We start from the raw sequence: 15,655 nt of genomic DNA, 5'->3' as shown, positions 1-15,655 counted from the left end.
ACGTTCGCCTCATCATACTGCAACACTGTTACAAAGTGGGGACAATGTCGCTTGAGCTAATTTTTGGTGAGAAAATTGAAAAAGGAAAAATGTCAAACTGAACAAATGTTTCTCTCTTGGCTGCAAACAATTCTGATTCTGCTATGCTACTCTTTCCTAGTATTTAAAGAGGAGAAAGACCAGGGGAGAAAGACCATCTGACTGTCCTCTTTTTGTTGGGTTAGCAGCAGCCAACAGAAGAAATGAGAATGTGATTTGAAGGCTCTGGCTTCTGCCACAGAGGAAGTGTTTGTCAGAAGCCCTGCACCCTAACCAGTACACTCAGATCAAGTTACAAATAAGAAGGTGAATAGGAGTAAAATTCTGCAGTTTTACGTCCACATTAACTCATATTTTTTACTAAATCAATTCAATGTTTTAATGTGTGTGTGTGTTTGTGTATGAGTGAGACATTAGAAAGCTGCAGGTACAAAAATCAGTTTGGAGAGCCCTTCTGTAGTGTTTTCTGCATTCCTCAGATTCTGAGTTTTCTTATGCAAGAAAAAAAAAAAACCCAACCAACCAAGACTTCTAACACAGTAGTTATAGCTATTTCCACTGTGCAGAGCTTCACAGTGTAACTGATGCTGCTAATCTGGTCACCTTACAGGAAACTGGCAGCAACCCAGCAGCAATAACTGAGAGGATCAGCTCTGTTATGTGTACCAAACATTTCATAAACAGTTTAAATACGCACTTTTGAACTGAGCCACTAGTTAGCAAATAGGTAGTGTAGAAATGGTTTAAACACAAATGGCTCAGTGTCTCCACTCCAGCCAGGCTGCTGATGCTGGTTTGCAGGTTTGCCCTGCATCTTCACAACCACTCTTCTAAATTCTGTAAGTTGCAGTGCCCTGTGGGCACCTATCCCATCATTCACAGCACAAGTGTGAGAAATAGTGGGTTCTGGAAGATTCTGAAAGGCCACTATTGTACAGTTGTTATTACTGGGAGGGCTCCTTGATCCATTTCAGCCAGTCCTGTCCACAGTCATTCTAAAATGATCCAGACTGAAATGGTTGGGACCCCACAGTATTTACCTCTGTTGGAAGGAAGCCTATTACCAACAGCATCTGACATAAATGTAAATCATTGGGATCACTTTAGTAAGTGGACATGAGGTGTGTATCTAGTGAGCTAGGAAGACCATAGTGTTCTTGGCATGGTACATTTCTCTAATGGAGACAAAAGGAAACTGACTGTGTCATGAGGCACAAGGACAGCTTGTCCCCAAGCACAGTGTACTGGAGTTAAGGAGGTGAAGTGATAGAGAATCACTTTTGACCATGCCCAGTCCAGGGAATACAAAGGTGGGATCACATCTTCCAATTGTGCACTCTGTGTAACATCACCTTTAATTATCCAGTGATGTCAATGAGAACTTCTACCCTGTGACTATAACAGCTCACAGCAGGGTTTCACTGTTGCTATCATCTTGTTCATAATGTACTTGTAGGTTTGCTTACTCCTTTGAGAAGCTGGCGGGGGGGGGGGGGGGCAAGTGGGTGGGACAGTTGGTTTTGCCTTTGCTGTTTTGGCCCCAAGGACATGGATATTGATTCCACAGGATATCCATTTCAGTCCATTCCACATATTTTTAAAGAACACCTTCAAGCTATTTTTTCCAAACGGAATTTTTAGTCTGACCAATGTTATCTTCATATCTGAATTTATTCATCATGGCTTTTTTTTCTGTGATTGAAAGAAATACAATAAAGTAAAAAGAAATCATACAAGGTGGCAACTGAATCAGATTTTTTTCCAATGTTCAACAATTCATTGAAAAAAACTAATTTAATCAGATAATGGACTAATTACCATTTTACAATAAATTATCACTGAACTGGAAAAAGAAAAAAGAGAGCAGCTTTGCCTGTTGGGAGGGCTCTGACTGGCTGTGGGTATCCAAAAGACGAGTGGTTTATCAGACTTATTTTTGTTATGAGAGGCCAATCCCAGCTCCCTTTGACACAGACTCATGAACAACATACGATCTCAGCAAAGCATATTATAACTTTACAATTTAAACACAGCCTTTGAAGAGGAAAAGATGACAGGGTTAGTATTTATTGAGGGATATTTTTCGCTGGGTTTGGGATGCCCAGATTTTATGATTTTCATGATCTATCTTGTCCGGATACATCAGACTCTGGCACATGAACTGGCAGCTCACAAATGTAGCGCTTTGTATCTTTGCAGTCATCAGAGAAGAGTTCTCTGCCTCTGACGACTGCACAGTCACCATCAACGTATCCTTTCTTTACTGCAAACCTATGACAGAAAAATGTTATTTCCAGCCATTCTAGTTATATGTATATCACTACCTTATTTTTTCAAGAGCAAAAATGTCTAATCTGAACACTGTGGTAGATGGCATCAACAAATAATTTTAATAGTAATAAAACAATTGTGGAGAAGCAGAGGGAACATTATTAAAATCAATTACTAAATTTGGCATTTATGAATGCAATGAATAACTGCATTGAATAGAGTCAGGAGTAGTGCAGGACATACTGTGCAAACTTTTCACTTAACTGCCAGTGCACCTTAGACACGACACACAACCTCTTCTCTACATCTTTTTTTTTTTTTGGTCCTACTCCGCTCAGGAGTTCCAATGCACTTTATTCTTTATCTGCAGTACCCCCTTCCCTTCAACTGTTGGTGTTTCATCACCTATGGAGTTTGGGCAATACTTCTCAACTTCACTGGCAACATCTTCTGCTGACTTGGGCCTTCAAAGCATTCTAAAAATATATTTCAGTGATGACATGTTGCTCCTTACTATTTCATTCTGGGTTTTTCTCCCTTATAACACTGTGAATGCACTTCTTGGAAATGAGAAGTTTCTAGCTGTGTCTGGAACTTACTGGTCAGTGGAGATAGCTGTGCCATTCCCCCACATCCAGGGTCTGTCGGTCTTGTCACGTAATAATCCTATCCAGTGAGAAGTTGCCAGGGGGTTTATGAAATTCTGTAGAAGGACGAAGCCAATTCATGCAATTACATTCCTTTCCCTGCCCATTTCATGGTTGTATGCATATCAGATATCTGCTCATTTCATTAGAATCATAGAATCATAGAATATCAGGGTTGGAAGGGACCCCAGAAGGTCATCTAGTCCAACCCCCTGCTTGAAGCAGGACCAATTCCCAGTTAAATCATCCCAGCCAGGGCTTTGTCAAGCCTGACCTTAAAAACCTCTAAGGAAGGAGATTCTACCACCTCCCTAGGTAACGCATTCCAGTGTTTCACCACCCTCATAGTGAAAAAGTTTTTCCTAATATCCAATCTAAACCTCCCCCACTGCAACTTGAGACCATTACTCCTCGTTCTGTCATCTGCTACCATTGAGAACAGTCTAGAGCCATCCTCTTTGGAACCCCCTTTCAGGTAGTTGAAAGCAGCTATCAAATCCCCCCTCATTCTTCTCTTCTGCAGGCTAAACAATCCCAGTTCCCTCAGCCTCTCCTCATAAGTCATGTGTTCCAGACCCTTAATCATTTTTGTTGCCCTTCGCTGGACTCTTTCCAATTTATCCACATCCTTCTTGTAGTGTGGGGCCCAAAACTGGACACAGTACTCCAGATGAGGCCTCACCAATGTCGAATAGAGGGGAACGATCACGTCCCTTGATCTGCTCACTATGCCCCTACTTATACATCCCAAAATGCCATTGGCCTTCTTGGCAACAAGGGCACACTGCTGACTCATATCCAGCTTCTCGTCCACTGTCACCCCTAGGTCCTTTTCCGCAGAACTGCGGCCTAGCCATTCGGCCCCTACTCTGTAGCTGTGCATTGAATTCTTCCGTCCTAAGTGCAGGACCCTGCACTTATCCTTATTGAACCTCATCAGATTTCTTTTGGCCCAATCCTCCAACTTGTCTAGTTAGTCTCAATTTGTCCAATTAGTGTATGGATATCAGGTAGAGTGATGCTGAGGCAGCCTCATGGTTGAGCAACTCTACTGGCCAGACTGATCACATTCCTCATCGTCTCCAAGAATGTTTGCTATAGATTTTCTAGAAATTGTAAAAGAATTCTTTGTGGATTAAATCTCTATTGACTCTCTTGTCAGGAGGACAATACCTCCCCTCGATCACCCGGAGCGATTTATGGGTTTTTTTTTTTTACCACAGGAATAACTGTACCTTGCATATGAGAAGTACAGGGGACATTGGGGTTTTGCCTTCAACAGGGGCATTTTAATTGAATTTAGGGTTCAGATAAGGCTCTAATGCTGGGGAGAGAAGAAGAGGAGCAAAGTAATTAGCCTTCAAGAAAAAAAATCTTAAAATGCCAAATGAAGCCTAATCTAATTTTCTGTAATCTTCTTTTCACAAGCAAATCTTTATTGGCCGTTCTGACTATGCCACTCTCCAAAAGAGGAAGATACTCTACCAGCTCTTGTTTGCTTTCTATCTGAAGAAGTCTGGAGCCATGAGAAGAGCAGGCCTTTTGACTCTCCAGCCATGGTTTGTATTCAGTAGAAAAGTGGTAACATTTCTCTCCATGGGGAAACCAATTTGCTGGGCAAAGAGCAAACTTCCATCCTTAAAAAGAAAATACAATTTATGTTCCCTCTATTGCTGTTACCCTTGTCTTCCCTCCCCAATTCCCTCTGCTTGACTGTTTCATCCACTTATTGTGTTTTGTCTGTATTAAGTTTGTCATCTCTCTCATGTAGGAACTGTCTCTTATGGTGTGCTTGTACACCATCTAATATAATGAAGGCCCATACCTGATTGGGGCCTCTAGATGTTCCTTTATTAGAAGTATTAAGTTAAAATTGTAATAATAGATTTTCTGTTGTAATCTGATTTTCAGTCAAGTGCTTCACAAACTATCTGGAGACTCACAAGCACTGACATGGTTGCTGGCATGTTGAAATTGGCATGAGGATTCTTGTGCCATAGCCAATAGACTAATTGTTATTGTACCTATATCACTTTCCTTTTATACATAAATCATGTTTGTTTTTCCCCCAGGGGGATTTTTTGGATTCTATACATCAAGTGTGTCTGCTATTGTAATTGATTGGCTGTTTCTTTGTCAGTAATGATTGAGCAAGATTCTTGCACAATGGATAAAATTCAGTGATGATATGCACGTGGGGCTTCTTCACACAGAGTTAGACTGCATTTATCACTCAGTTACTGATGTGCAGGTGTTAGGAAATCTAAGATGGTGAAACCTACATGCTGAGAAACACCAGAGATGGAACACGTTAAAGTGGGAGGTTGACTAGTTTATCTTACAGCTTCTTAACAGATGACTACAGTGGCAACAGATGAGGAAGAAAAAACAGCTGGTCTGCGAGGAGAAGACTTGCTGCTGGCCACCTCAGGCAGTAGACAGTGCTCAGCCCCCCCAGCCAGGTCCCTCATCCATCATGGTCAAGAACCAATATGAGGTACTGGCAGCAGGAGGTGAAGAGCAGACCCCAATGGCTTAGGAAGAAAAAACACCTGCCCTCAAGGCTGAGAAACTCATGGCCAACACATGCAAAAGGAGGAGGCATTGGATGGTGGTGGCTAGGGACTCTCTTCTCATGGGAACAGAGGCATCCATCTGCTGATCTGACATGATGTCCTGGGAAATGTTCTGCCTTCCTGGAGCTCGTGTCCAAGATGTTACGGAAAGGTTGCCAAGGCTCATCCATCTTTCTGACAACTTCCCCATGCTGCTTCATCCACATGGGCACTAATGATACTGACAGGTATGACCCTGAGCAGATCTGCAGTGACTACAGGGCTCTGGGAGAAAGGGTGAAGGAGTGAGGGGTGCAGGTTGTGTTCTTGTCCATCCTCCCTGTTGAGGGTAAGGGGACAAGCAGGGATGCATACATCCTGGAGATAAATGAATGGCCGTGAAACTCAATCGGAAGGCTTCGACTTCCTCAACTATGGGATGCTGTTCCACAAAGAATGTCTCCTGGGAAGAGATGGGGTCCACCTGACCAAGAAGGGGACAAGCATCTTTGTATTGGGACTAGCCAACAAAATGAGGAGGACTTCAAACTAGGTTCAAAGGGGGCAGGTGACAAAAGGCCACAGGTAGGTATAAAAAAGAGTGACCTTAACATAAGGCTAAATATTTGGAAGGGGAGGGATGGAATGTTACAACAGAATCATCACAGGAGCAATAAAAGGTATAACAATGGGGGAATTGGATCAACATTTTAGATATCTGTACACGAATGTACATGAATGGATGGGCAAGGTTCTGTGGCCTGCAACGTGCAGGAGGTCAGACTAGATGATCATGAAGGTCTCGTCTGACCTCAAAGTCTGTGAATCTATAAATGTAAGGAGTATGGGGAATAACTAATGAGAACGGGAAATATTAGTATGTATTAGTATTAAACCTAAATTGGCATCACAGAGACTTGGTGGGATAAATCTCATGACTGGAATATTGGTATAGAGGGTAACAGCTTGTTCAGGAAAGACAGGCAGGAAAAAAAAAGGAAAGAGGTGTCTCATTATACATCAAGAGTATATTCATTTGTTTTGAGGTCCAGAAGAAGGTGAGAGGTAGACAAATTGAAAGTCTCTGGGTGAAGATAAAAGGGGAAAAAACACAAGAATCTCACAGTAGGGGTCTACTATAGACCACCAGGTAAGGAAAAGGAGTGGATAAGGCATTTCCAGAACAAATAACAGAAATATCCAAAACAAATAATCTGGTGGTAATGAGGAACCTTAACTACTCGGCATCCACTGGAAAAGTAATTTGGCAAAACACAGACTGTCCTTGGAATGTATTAGGGACAACTTTTTATTTCAGAAGGTGGAAGCAGCCATTTTAGATTTGATTCTGACTAACAAGGAGGAACTGGTTGCAAATGTTACTGGCCCAGTGGATAGGAAGGACGCTATAGAGGTGCAATATCTTGATTTTAGTAAGGCTTTTGACACAGTCTCACAAGACAGTCTCATAAGCAAACTAGAGTAATGTGGTTTATATGAAATTAATATAGGTGGGTGCAAAACTGGCTGCAAGACAGTACTCACACAGGAGTTATCAATGGTTCACTTGGCTGGGTCTAGCATTATTCAATATTTTCATTAGTGAATTAGATAATGGAGTGGAGAGTAGATTTGTAGATGACTAAATTTGTAGATGACTGCAACCTGGGAAGGTTTGCAAGCACACTGGAGGACAGGATTAGAATTCAAATTGACCTTAACAAATTGGAGACCTAGACTGAAATCAGGAAGATGAAATTCAATAACGACAAGTGCAAAGTACTGCACTTATGAAGAAAAAAAATCAAATAATCAAATGTGCAAATGCAAAATGGAGAATAACTGACCGGGAAGTAGTACTGCTGAAAAGGATCTGGGGGGTTATAGTGGATCACAAATTGAATCAGAGTCAACAGTGTGACACAGTTGCGAAAAAGAGTAATATCATTCTTGGAGGTATTAACAGGAGTGTTGTATGTAGGACACAGGAAGTAACTGTGCTGATTTACTTAGCACTGGTGAGCCACCAGCTGGAGTCTTGAGTCCATTTCGGGGGGTCACATTTTAAAAAAGGATGTGGACATATTGAAGAAAGTCCAGAGAAGAGCAAGAAAAATGATCAAAGGTTTAGAAAAGATTGAAAAGATTGGGCATGTTAAATCCAGAGAAAGGAAAACTGACTTGGGACCTGATAACAGTCTTGAGGTATGCTAAGGGCTGTTATAAAAAGGTTTGTGATCAACCGATTTCCATGTTCACTGAAGATAGGGCAAGGACTCATCAATTTAGTCTGCACTAAGGGAGATTTAGGTTAGACATTAGGAAAAACTTTCCAACTCTAAGGATAGCTCTGGAATATGCTTCCAAGGGAGGTTGTGAAATCCCTCTCTTTGGAGGTTCTTAAGAGCAGGTTGGACAAATGCTTTTCAGGGGGGATGGTCTAAGTTTATTTGATCCAGCCTCAGTGCAGATGGCTGGACTAAATGACCTCTCAAAATCCCTTCCAGCTCTACATTTCTATGCTTCTATTATTGTTATTGTTCCCTCATGTTAACTATTTTTCTTGCTATATTCCTTTTCGGTTGCCTTTCAACATGTGAGTTAAACCAACTTCGCCTCATTTACATTTCCTCAAGACTCACTTCTGACTTTTGCAGAGAGTGCAAACGTTTGGTAAATAAGAATAAAAATAATTGGAATCTAGTTAACGCAAAATGTCATAATCTGCTATTCATCAGTCTAGCAACAATGTTGGGGATTTAATTTGAAATGATTTCAGTCTAAAGTTACAGCACATACAAGAAAAATGTTGCCCTTTTGAAGGTAATCTTTCCTGTTCAAAACCTTTGGCAGGTTTCCGTTCTTACCTGGGATAATTTCCTGAAACTGGTTCAGGTTTTCCTGCTGTCTACATGGTATTTGGGAGATCTGAAAAACTTAAAGCCAAAATAATAACAATATGATGTACCCCATAAAAGTAAATTGCAGCACGGTTTAATCAATATTTTGTGCCTTATAGGGACACAAAGGGCCAAGTTCTATCTGCAGGAATGCCATCAGGCAGAATGTCTGTTATATTGTAATAACAACAAATTATAATGTTACATGTAACATGACAGGTATTTTGTCCTTGTTAAAAGTAATCTTAAAAATAAAGATTTTGAACTTAGTAGCACGCTCAAAAACTGGATGGCTAAAAATCTTGACTCTGTAAGGATTCGCTGAAAAGAGCAATTGAAAACATCCTGATTTCCAACATCTGTGTTGAACACAGCTAGTGTTTGAAGTGACCACTAAGCAGAAAAATGCCCCTGTGCCCCTTCTGGCTCTTGGAACATGTGGCTAATTGGAGCTGTTATTCTAAGGGGTTGTCAGTTGCAGTTGTCCCTGGAAACCCTGCAAAGGGGGTGGTTCCAGAGCACAGAGGACAAGCAGGTGGAAGTGCAACTATCACCATGTGTTTCGGAGTGTGGGAGAGAGAATATGAAAGAACCCAGCTGGTGCCCCTGCCCTGCCCCCTGAAGCCATAATTAGGCATCTGAATAAGTGGCCTGATTTTCAATGGTGATTTACCCCAGGAGATTTACTCTCCAGCAGTTACACAAGGAGTATGCCAGCACAGAGCCTGTCTCTCAGTATCTACTTTGCTCATGCTTACCATTGGCAGCCAAGACACCCACTGTTATCACCAAAGCCAAGCAGAAGATCCCCAAAATCCCTGCTACGAGTCCCCATGCAGGAGCTGAAGCAGAAGAATCTGGGAGAGAGGAAAGGGAGAAGTACAGAATTATGGGGGGAAATGTTTTTAAACCCTAAACCAGGCATAAGTCCTGGAAGTATTTTTTCTTACTTTTGCAACAATGCTCCTTTTTTGTCTCTGCTCATATTGTGAAGTCCTATGGAATGTAAGAATGAAGATAACAATAGAGTTGTACAGAATTTGAGTAGGGTTTATTAAAACAATACTTTATAAGTCTAAAGAATTTAATAAAGAATGAGATCTTCACTAAAAAATTTTAGCCATCTTATAGCAACAATACAATTCTCTACCAATTACATTCTGTAGAATGGTTTTAAAAAAAATGAACAGCACAAATGTTCTAATTTTCTCTTAAATTGTATCAGGTTTATCCACAAGAGTGGCCTGTTCTGCTTTTCAGTTCTATTCTCCTTGTTAATGAAATGCAGCTTGACTACACACCTATCCATTCACCTCCCCCTACCTGCACCCCTATTCAGCTGTGTCAGAACAGGGTCATCAGAACTCTCAAATTATGGAATGAAAACTCTTTCCATGCTCAAGCTTTTACAGGTCAGGATGCCTGAATAGCAGGATCTAGTTTTAAAGAGGCCATAGGAAGGAGGCAGACTGTATTACATGGGACCTGATGGCAACAGAACAGTGTCCTGGAGTCCTAGCAGAACACCACTAAGGTATATTTCTTCCACCTTAGCACTTATATGGAGCTTTTCAACTATAGCACTTATAAAAGGTGGGAAAGTTTTATCCTCATTCTACAGATGGAGGAATTGAAACAGAGAGAGGTGAAGTGCTTTGCCCAAGCTTATCAAGGGAGTGAATAAAACGCAATGATCCTGGTTTGCCCAAGCTTATCAAGGGAGTGAATAAAACCCAATGATCCTGGCTGTCAGTTTGAAGCCCTGTGCAGTGGCCCAACCTGCATCTATGTAGCAATTTGTGAAAGAGGGGAAGCATTATATTCATTCGCTGCTAGTACCATGTACACTCATGATGGTGGGGTAAGGAAAAGGAGGCTCAGAACAAAGAGTTCTAGGAAGAATTTAAAGGGCTCCCCCTTCCCTCTTTGAAGTCCCACCATCCAGGGCACCTTAAAACAACATTAAGATCTCAGCTGTGCCTTTTAGGAACTGTCCTATGTTCGGCCAGTGTGGAACCTCCCCCTAGATGGGGATTGTCTCTCCTGGGGAACAGTCCCTCCCCAAACTCTCAAGTGTGCAAAGGGAGAGCACACACTACACCATCTTACAGGGTAGTGTAGCTTGTCTCCTGAATTACATAGTACAGGAGGAGGCTAGATAAGGCCACAGCTGTGTCTCCCTCACCATGGGGTGGCCAATGCCTCTGTGTGTTCTATGGGGGAGCAGTCCCTGCACCTAGGAAGAAAATGCCTGGCCACTGCAGTTGGGGGTAGAAGGCAGGGCAGTCCTGGCACGCTCCGCTCTCCTCCCCTCAAACATTCATATAGTGGCTGAGAACCATCTGGCCCCAGTTCTTCCATACTATATACATTCCGAATTATCTTTATATCTTAATATGAAGAATGTGCAAGAAGGCCAGGTGGATAATGCTTGTGGGCATCTCAGCCATTGAATATCTTGATGTTGGATATTTAAGTCTTGAATCTTTTTGCAGAGTTTTGCTTTTAATGTTCTCATACAGTTCAAGGTAGACTTTAGACAGTTAAACAGCAGTAAATATGGAGTCAGCAGAATGTAGCATACAGTACCTTTGCTCTGGGAGTTCATAGTCCTTTCTCTCCTCTCCTGCTCAGAAGCATTGTTGAATTTCAGTCCTGTATAGGTCACCACCTCCTCGTTTCCTTCTAGTGAGTTATGGCATAGAAATAGTGAATCCCATTCAATGCACTGACAAGGTAGATGGATCTTATTAAAATCCATTGAAGATATGAGACTACCACTGCAGTATGTAGGGCATGGCAGGACTTTTGTATGAAAAGGTTTAGTCCCACGGTACAGTGGTCTACAGGAGCCTGTCAGTGTACTGGGATCAACATCTGTGAATCCAGCGCATGCATCTTGTCATAAAAATAAAGGGAAGGGTAACCACCTTTCTGTATACAGTGTTATAAAATCCCTCCTGGCCAGAGGCAAAACCCTTTCACCTGTAAAGGGTTAAGAAGCTAAGATAACCTCTCTGGCACCAGACCAAAATGACCAATGAGGAGACAAGATACTTTCAAAGCTGGAGTGGGGGAAACAAAGGGTCTGTCTGTCTGTGTGATGATTTTTGCCGGGAACAGATCAGGAATGCAGTCTCAGAAACTGTTAAGTAAGTTAGTAAGTAATCTAGATAGAAATGCGTTAGATTTCCTTTTGTTTAATGGCTGGTAAAATACACTGTGCTGAATGGAATGTATATTCCTGTTTTTGTGTCTTTTTGTAACTTAAGGTTTTGCCTCGAGGGATTCTCTATTATTTTGAATCTGATTACCCTGTAAGGTACTTACTATCCTGATTTTTACAGAGGTGATTCTTTTACCTTTTCTTTCATTAAAATTCTTCTTTTAAGAACCTGATTGCTTTTTCATTGTTCTTAAGATCCAAGGGTTTGGGTCTGTGTTCACCTATACAAATTGGTGAGGATTTTTATCAAGCTTTCTCCAGGAAAGGGGTTGTAGGGCTTGGGGGGATATTTTGGGGGAAGACGTCTCCAAGTGGGCTCTTTCTCTGTTCTTTGTTTAAATCGCTTGGTGGTGGCAGCATACATTCTGCTAATGAAAAACTTGAAATGTAAAATTTCACTTTACATACTTCAAAACAAATTGAACTGTGATCTACAAAACATATTTATAAACTCATTCAACATATCCAGGGCTATTTTCTTGATTTAAAGCCTGCTCCTGCTCCCATTGAAGTCAATAGCTGTACTCCAATTAACTTCAGTGGAAATAGGCCACTAGGTATTATGCTCTTTTAGATGGAGACCATGTTTTATTTCTGTGTTTTTTAAAGAGCATTTTAAAATGACATCTTCTCTGAACTAATTGCTCAACTTCTTGGAACCTCGGGAAATCCTCTGCTGGACAAAAATTATTTTAAGGCTCTGGGACGGTACATAAATGTGGGCAACTAAGGATCAGCAATGACTTCATGATGTTGACTATTACAATCAGGCAAAGCAGAAAGAAAATGGTATTTTATTTGGGTATGAGTAGGTTTCAGAAGGGAGAGTAGAATTCAGCTGTCACCTCCTTTAATCCTCCCACAACAAGACATGACAAAGAGACAATGTCTCCTTGAATACGGGGCAAATCAACAACATCCATTGACGAGGAATAGTTTGCGATAACACAACTGTTAGGCACCAGATCTGCAGAAAAGTACCTGGGGTTACAGTGGACAAGAAGCTGGATATGACTCAACAGTGTGCCCTTGTTGCCAAGAAGGCTAACGTCATTTTGGGTTGTATAAGTAGGAGCACTGTCAGCAGATCGAGGGAGATGATCATTCCCCTCTATTCGGCATTGGTGAGGCCTCATCTGGAGTACTGTGTCCAGTTTTGGGCCCCACACTACAAGAAGGATGTGGAAAAACTGGAAAGAGTCCAGCAGAGGGCAACAAAAATTATAAGGGGACTGGAGCACATGACTTATGAGGAGAGGCTGAGAAACGGGAATTATTTAGTCTACAGAAGAGAAGAATGAGGGGGGATTTGATAGCTGCTTTCAATTACCTGAAAGGGGGTTCCAAAGAGGATGGATCTAGACTGTTCTCAGTGGTAGCAGATGACAGAACAAGGAGTAATGATCTCAAGTTGCAGTGGGGGAAGTTTAGGTTGGATATTAGGAAAAACTTTTTCACTAGGAGGGTGGTGAAGCACTGGAATGGGTTACCTAGGGAGGTGGTGAAATCTCCATCCTTAGAGGTTTTTAAGGCCCGGCTTGACAAAGCTCTGGCTGGGATGATTTAGTTGGGAATTAGGTCCTGCTTTGAGCAGGGGGTGGGACTAGATGACCTCCTGAGGTCCCTTCCAACCCTGATATTCTATGATTCTGTGAATAACAGAACACGTTCTAGGGCTCCAGAGATACAATAACTTTTGCTTCCCATGCCCAGAAGACTGTGTACCATTGTAGGGGCATTTCAATGCTTGATAGATATTAACAAATTACTAAAATAACTGTGCCTGGCCCTGAAGAAAAAGGTAAAAATAGAAGTAGATAAAGTCAGATACAATGAGTACAGCTCAAGGAAAAGATTTAACATGGAATATAGAATATCAGTAATAGCAGATATGTTCTCATATGCTTACAAACATACCGCACCTTTGTTCCTGGTGTTCTTAGGTGTCTTTTTCCTCTGCTGCTTGGAAGGAGTTTGAAATTTCAGGTCTGTATAGGTCACTGCCTGCTCACTCATTTCTGGTAAATTCTGGGATAGAAAGGTTGGATTGAGTAGACTGAGATGTACAATGGGATCTGTTGGAAACTGATACTTATGTTAATGAACTGCAGCAACTGTAATGATCTCACAGCAGAATAAACTGTGGGGGGTGGGTTGGAAGAACCAAGCCTCCCTCTCACTCCACCTTGAATGTGGCACATAGTTCTAAGTGTGGAACACCTTAATACACACTGGAAAACTAGCGGGATTCAGAAAAGAAAAACAAACAAACAAATAAAATCCTGGCGGGACAGATTCAGGAGAAGAGTATAAGAGACAAAGCTACGATTTCATGTGTCCTGGCAATGGAGGGAGGCTGGACACAATCTGGCTCCTAATACTGGAGAACTTGATAGTATCAGGAAGAGTGAGCTCTGTCAATAGCAAAGGAACCCCCGGCGAGTCAATTTGGGGGTAATGAGAGGACTGGATGGTTACCTTCTCCTCCTGCTGACAGGGATGGCTGTGCTGGGGGAAATGCTGACAGCACATGTCAAATGTGCAATGTTACAAGGGGTGCCCCTCTCTCCTCTCCCCCTTAGGTTTCTAGAGGCTCTGGGTCTGATTCGCCACTTGTTTTATACCATTGTAACACCATGGACTTTAATAGGGCTTTTGCTCCTAAATCATTCAGGGGCTTTTGAAGACACCACCCCTAGGTGCCTACATATAGATTTTGGAGAACGTTAGTCTCCAGTGCCGCCAAGTACTGCCACTTGAGTGATGCACCTCCACCACTTGCTCCCCCCTTCGAGCTGTAGCTCACGAAAGCTTCTGCTCTAATAAACTGGTTAGTCTCTAAGGTGCCACAAGTCCTCCTTTGCTTTATACTTTAGCATAACATACATTGAGTTTCAGTATAGACAGAATCATGGGGTCATATTCTGTTCAGAGACACTCTTGTGTACATTTGGAGTAATTCCATGGAAGTCAGTGGGAGTTACTTCAAATTTACATGGTCCAAATGAAGTCAGAATGTGGCCATGGTGCAGAAAACCATAGAAGTCAAGGCGTCTTTCCCAACTTTATGTTATTTAATTCATCCTGTGGGAGTCTGTGACAAGGGTAAAACAGCAGTGTGGAGTGGTTAAAGGGATCCATGACTATCACATGACAGATCAGAAAGAGGAAGCTGAGTCCAGAGGAGTCACAGGGCCAGGGGGTCCCTCTTCCTGACTGGCTGAGGCAGGAAGGCCTCTGGGGACTATGACCAATATTTTCAGTTGAGGGTGTTTTCTTTTTTTTTTTGTTTGTTTGTTGTTCCCATTTTGTTTGTTCGCATTATTGTAAATAATAAAGAAGGGCATGAAAAGGGACTTGGGCCTGGAGATTATTTGCCTTCCCTGGCTGGTGAAATAGATACCTCCCCCACACCACACACATTGCCAATGTAGATGTGTTATGTCAGTCACAGACTGAGGTTTATACTTTCATACGTTTAATGTTGGATTCTGTCTAATAATAGAATCATAGAATAGTAGGGTTGGAAGAGACCTAAGGAGGTCATGTAATCCAGCCCCCTGCCTCCAGTCTGTAGTTCCCCGGGTTCTCTTTCTTCCCTTTTTAAAATATGGGCACTATATTTGCCTTTTTCCAATCGTCTGGGACCTCCCCCGATCACCACGAATTTTCAAAGATAATGGCCAATGGCTCTGAAGTCACATCAGCCAACTCACTCAGCACCCTCGGATGCATTAGATCTGCACCCATGGACTTGTGCACATCCAGCTTTTCTAAATAGTCCTTACCCTGTTCTTTCACCACTGAGGGCTGCTCACCTCCTCCCCATATTGTGTTGCCCAGTGCAGTAGTCTGGGAGCTGACCTTGTCTGTGAAGACCGAGGCAAAAAAAGCATTGAGTACTTCAGCTTTTTCCACATCATCTGTCACTAGGGTGCCTCCCCTATTAGGTAAGGGTCCCACACTTTTCCTGACCTTCTTCTTGGTGCTACCATATCAGTAGAAACACTTCTTGTT

At 42.1% G+C, this 15,655-nt stretch overlaps 1 protein-coding gene across 1 annotated transcript in view; it reads right to left on the bottom strand.

The window, feature by feature from the left end:
- The window catches only part of LOC311520545 (C-type lectin domain family 7 member A-like), a gene marked incomplete at both ends in the record, with an annotated part of 55,673 nt that extends 42,019 nt beyond the window's left edge, over positions 1-13,654 (bottom strand). The window contains 3 exons of the mRNA XM_084628087.1: positions 8,380-8,448; positions 9,171-9,269; positions 13,561-13,654. Coding sequence (XP_084484213.1) covers positions 8,380-8,448; positions 9,171-9,269; positions 13,561-13,654 — 262 coding nt within the window. The remainder of the gene's footprint in view (positions 1-8,379; positions 8,449-9,170; positions 9,270-13,560) is intronic.
- Positions 13,655-15,655: the final 2,001 nt, after the last annotated feature.

The sequence above is a fragment of the Lepidochelys olivacea genome, assembly GCF_965140295.1.
Source record: "Lepidochelys olivacea isolate rLepOli2 genome assembly, chromosome: 1".
Taxonomy (NCBI): domain Eukaryota; kingdom Metazoa; phylum Chordata; order Testudines; family Cheloniidae; genus Lepidochelys; species Lepidochelys olivacea.
This window is presented reverse-complemented; position numbering and strand designations above follow the sequence as displayed.